This window comes from Leishmania braziliensis, chromosome 6 (genome assembly GCF_000002845.2).
Source record: "Leishmania braziliensis MHOM/BR/75/M2904 complete genome, chromosome 6".
NCBI classification, from domain to species: Eukaryota; Euglenozoa; class Kinetoplastea; order Trypanosomatida; family Trypanosomatidae; genus Leishmania; species Leishmania braziliensis.
Genome location: NC_009276.2, coordinates 392,475 through 397,398, shown reverse-complemented (window position 1 = coordinate 397,398; position 4,924 = coordinate 392,475). Strand labels below are relative to the sequence as shown.

The 4,924-nt window shown below is 59.2% G+C and overlaps 2 protein-coding genes across 2 annotated transcripts; both read right to left on the bottom strand.

Moving 5' to 3' along the window:
* Positions 1-93: 93 nt before the first annotated feature.
* Positions 94-840, bottom strand: MOB1 (putative cell cycle associated protein MOB1; the record flags this gene model as incomplete). Its single annotated transcript, XM_001561978.1, has 1 exon — positions 94-840. One exon carries the CDS (start codon positions 838-840, stop codon positions 94-96), a length of 747 nt encoding a protein of 248 aa, XP_001562028.1.
* Positions 841-2,535: 1,695 nt separating this feature from the next.
* On the bottom strand, positions 2,536-4,548 carry LBRM_06_0930 (putative glucosamine-fructose-6-phosphate aminotransferase; the record flags this gene model as incomplete). The annotated part of the gene is made up of 1 exon (XM_001561977.1): positions 2,536-4,548. The coding sequence occupies one exon, from the start codon at positions 4,546-4,548 to the stop codon at positions 2,536-2,538; it is 2,013 nt and encodes a 670-aa protein (XP_001562027.1).
* Between the last annotated feature and the right edge of the window lie 376 nt (positions 4,549-4,924).

Below are 4,924 nucleotides of genomic sequence, written 5' to 3'. Positions count from 1 at the left end.
CCCTAGCTCGCGTGAAGTGTCGCAGTCTCTTGGAGGATCTTCGCGGGCTGCACCATGCGGCACGGCACATCAGTGTGCTCGCAGTCACTGCCATCACGAGAAGACATCTCCGGCCTCAGCGCCTCCTCGGCGTCTGCGGCATCCAGCGCGGCCACACGGGCCTGCATCGCCTTCTCCGCCGCGCGCAGCGGCTCGGCGCTTGAGGTTCTTCAACAACTCCTGCAGCGGCGTCAGCTCCTCACGCGGGATAAGGTCGAACTCCCACACAAAGTACATGAAGTGCTTGAAGGCAGTGTTCATGTGTGCCTCCTCCTGCAGCTCCGCGATCTTCGTGAAGTGTGAGTAATAAATGTGCGCGTAGACGCGAAACATGCGGCGGAAGATGTTCTTCACATAATTCTTGAAGTCGGCTGGGTACGGGTTGTAGTCCTCCGACGGGAAAATGCGCTCGTCGTTGATCTGCCGCTCAATCCACTTCATGAGCAAATCGAGGTACTGTGGCGCCGACACCCGCGTCGCTTTGGGGTACTCGGGTGGGTTGCGCCACAGGTACTCGTAGCGCGGCCCGGAAGACATCACTGGGCAGATCACATCGCTGCAGTAGTCTGTCAGTGAGCCGTAGATGACGTTGGTAATGTTGTAGAAATCGACTGTGTGGACCGAGAGCCAGTGGCTCAGGTCGACGCCGGGGGGTAGTTGGACCGCCTGCCGTAGGTCGCCTGACTTGACGAGCGAGCGAGCAAAGTTGTGCAGTCGGTACCGCTCCGTCCCCTCCTTGTGCTTCTTCTTCGGCCGGTACGTCTTGTCCGAGTCAAAGAGGGAGCTCCCAAACAGCTTCATTTTCCTACGCTTGCGACGGCTGCGTGATGTGTCTGCGTCTTCCGCACAGTGGAGATCGAATTCGAGTCCGGCAGCTCTCCCTTCTTGCTCTCGCTCACTCCAACTGTTCTAGTTCACCAAGCAAGCAGAAGCACAGGTAGAGCACGCCGGCGCTGCGCTGCGAAGGGAGGGAGGGGGAGGGGGGCAGCGGTTAGTAATGTCCTGTAAACTTTAGCGGTGTGGGCGCTATTGAGAGAGAGAGGGGGAGGGAGGGAGAAACGAGGCGTGTAGAGAGAGAGAGAGAGAGCACGAGGAGGCACACACGCAACCATCCATCAGCATGGGGAAGGGCTGAGGGGTCGGCTAAGTGGCAACAGAGAAGAGAGCAAACGACAGAGCCCGGGGTACTGCGAGGCGTTACAGCAGCCAATGGTAGAACAGACAGCCGCTCCCACCTTACACGCCCAGCAGCAGCTAGGAGGAAATGATGAGTTCGTGTCTCTCCAAGTCGATGCGCATGGCTGTGCTTGGAGGTGGGAAGAAGAGAGGCGAATGAGAAGGGCGCATGCCCATTGATCGTGTCTTCTTCGCTTCAGTGGGAGTCCCGACAGCGAACAGACGCGAAAGCTCAGGAAAAAACGCGAAGAGAGGCGCACATGCAATAGTGCCACCGCACCATTTTAACATCATGTTGCCACACACACACAAACAACTTTCGAGCATACCCACCTCGTCCCCTCTGTAGGCCCCATCGTGGCAAGTGGGCAGGCTTGAGAGCTGAGAAAAGCGCTGAAACCCTCCAGCACACACCCGCAGCTGCGCCCAAGGGCATCGAGACATCGAAGCAGCGGAGATGGTGAAAGCAAATTGTTGGAAGAGGCACGATGCGCGCACACCGCTCGAGAAAGAGAGCGAGCGAAAACATAGTGTGGGGCGAAGATCGGCCTAGGCCGAGAGAGAGCGCGCGCGGGAGTGTGCGAAAGGGGGGAAAGGAGCTAAAACTGCGAGCCAGCTGGCACAGATTCAGCCGCGGGGAGCAACGTGGGAGGCCTGAGCGAGGGAGAGGGAGGCGGGGGAGGGGTAGCAATGACGACGTAGAAAATGATGGAGAGGGAAAGGGGAAAACAAGAGAACAGGAAGGGGTGAGGAAGAGAGAGCGAGCGAGAGGGGGGAAGACGGAAGTCGGGCCTTCCGAAGAATGAGCGCTGCTCATCCCTTTATGTGTGTGTGCACGCGGTGATCTCTTGTTGCTCGTTGGTCTACGTTGCTCCACCTCCTGCGTACATGCACGCACATGTGCTCGCGGGCGACGCCTCACGACCCCGCTTGAGAGGTGACGAGGGGGAGCGCTAGGGTTGGGAGAGGGCACATGTGAGCATGTGGAAGGGAGGGGGTGGGTGGGATTAGGGGAATGAGAATGGTAAAGATGCGCCGCCCCCCTCCCTCCCCCCCCCCCCAAAAAAAAAGAAAAGAAGCACTTCAGTGAGGGTAGAGCAGCAGGGAGCAGGAGGGGGGATGGCAGAGGAGACGTGCCGTAGTAGGTGTCACTGGCAGCGAAATGAAAAGAGACTGAGCCAACAGACATGAAGGAGCTTCCGGGGTGCTGTGCTCAAAAGAGATAGAAGAGGGAGAGGCAGAGCGGCGCGGCGAGAGCTTCCGCCGTATCCTGCCAGCCGCAAACCCTCCACAAACTTGCGCAGGTACGTACATACGGCGCTACTGCACCGTGACGCTCTTGGCCAAGTTGCGCGGGTAGTCGACGTTATTGCCGCGCAGCAGCGCCATGTAGTAGGCCAGCAGCTGAAACGGAATAATGTTCACGACGCATTGAAGGCAGTCCACCGTGTTCGGAACGAGAATAATCTCCCGCGCGGCCGCCTTCAGCTCAGCGTCTGCCTCAGTCGCAAAGACGACGACGGCGCCTTTGCGAGCGCTCACCTGCTGCACGGCCGTCTTGCTCAGGTGGAAGTGTCGGTTGTTGGTGCACATCGCCAGCACCGGCAGTGTATCGTCAATTAGTGCGAGCGGCCCATGTTTGAGTTCGCCGCTGTTGATGCCTTCCGTGTGGACATAGCTCACCTCCTTCACCTTCAGAGCCGCCTCCATCGCGGTGGCCAGGTCGTAACCGCGACCGAGCACAAGGATGGAGCTACTCTCCTTCAGGCGCGCCGCCAGCGCCTTCACGGAGTCGTGGGTGATCTTGAGCGCCTCAGAGATCTTTACAGGCATCTCGGCCAGTCCGCGCACGACTTCCTGGCGGCGCTCCTGCAGCCGCACCGAGTCGTCGCTGAGCAGCAGCGCCACCAGCGTCAGCACGACAACCTGTGACGTGTACGCCTTCGTCGACGCAACACTGACCTCGACGCCAGCGTTCAGGGGGATGCAGTAGTGCGTCAGCCGACTGATGCTAGAGTCGACGGCATTCGTTATGCCAACGCACACCGCGCCCGCCTCGAAGCAAAGCCTCAGTGCCAGCAGCGTGTCGGCCGTCTCGCCGGACTGCGAGACGAAGAAGCACACGTCGTCCCGCTGGATTGGCGGCTTGCGATCGAGGAAGTCGGAGGCATTTTCAACCGAGATGGGCAGCGGCACAAGCTCCTCGAAGAGCAGCCGAACAGCGAGGCAGCTATTGAGCGAGGTGCCACAGGCGATGAAGAGGATGCGGCGACTGGTGAGGATAGCGCGGATGCTCTGCAGGGTGAAGCCGCTGAGTCGCACTGTCCCACTGCTGAAGTCGATTCGGCCGTGTATGGAGCTGATGACGGACTCCGTCTGCTCGTAGATCTCCTTCAACATGAAGTGCGGGTAGTTTCCCTTGGACAGGCTCTCCGGCTTCGCATCCAAGTACTGAACCTCGCGCTTGACGGTCGAACTACTGCGCCCCTCTGCCTTGTAAAAGCGAAGGGTGCCGTCGCAGTAGTGAGCAACGTCGTCATCCTCGAGGTGCACAACGTTGTTCGTGTACTCGACGAAAGAGCTCCAGTCGGAGGCGAAGAAGACCTCGTGCGACTTCCATAGATCGGGAAGGTCGTAAGTGCTCACCTTCATCACGCAGCCGTAGTCGTCTGTCTGCCGGATCCCTACCATCAGCGGCGACCCCTTGCGGCTTGCCGCTATTTGACCAGGAAAGTAGATGCTCTTAATGAGCAACGCGTAGCTGCCCTCCACCAGGCGCGACAGCTCCAGCGTCAGATCAACAAGGTTGTGGATACCCTTGCGCGTGTACAGGTACTCGGAAAGAATGCTAATGACCTCCGTGTCCGTGTCGGAGAAGAAGGCGTAGCCCTCCGCCTTGAGAAGTTCCTTCAGCGTGGCGTAGTTGGCGACGATGCCGTTGTGAACGATGGTGAACTCGCCATTGTTGCTCTGCTGCGGGTGGCAGTTTCGTTCGCACACATCGCCGTGCGTGGCCCACCGTGTGTGTGCAATGCCGATGTGGTGGCTTGTCTTCGCGTCCATCGGTGGCAGCGTCGCGGCGACGGCCCGACTGAACACTTTCTCACGGAGCTGGCTGACGTTTCCGACGCTGCGCACCACACAAGGGCGCGGCGTCGGCGCACTGGCGGCGGCGCCGCCATCGTTTTCACTCCCGATGCCTGCGTCGATGGCCAGGCCTGCGCTGTCATAGCCGCGGTACTCCACCTTCTGAATACCGCGGATGAGCACGTCCAAGATCTGCTCCACTGTGCGTTGCACATTGTGGTTAGCATAGCCCCAAATACCGCACATTGCGATGACAATGGTGATCGACGAGAAAAGAGCAGAGAAAGAGCCGGAAGAGTGAGCCCACACATGCACACGGATGAGAAGGAGAGAAGGCGCGAAAGAAAATAAACACGACGGACTGTTAGGGGGAGAGGGGAGGGGTGACGCAACGGATATGACGACGTGGAGAGTGATGAGGCGCTGAAAGGATGAAGAGGAGCGTAGGAAATACCGAGGGGCACAACGAAGGCAAAGAAACGAATACAATGCACCAGGCTGGAAGATGCAATATGCATGCGAGCGTGTGGGTGTGTGGGGGGGGGGGGGTGCCAGCAGCAACTGCGGAAGATCTGAGCCGATGCCTAAGCACTCGCGTAGAGAGAGAGAGGAGGGGAAGAGA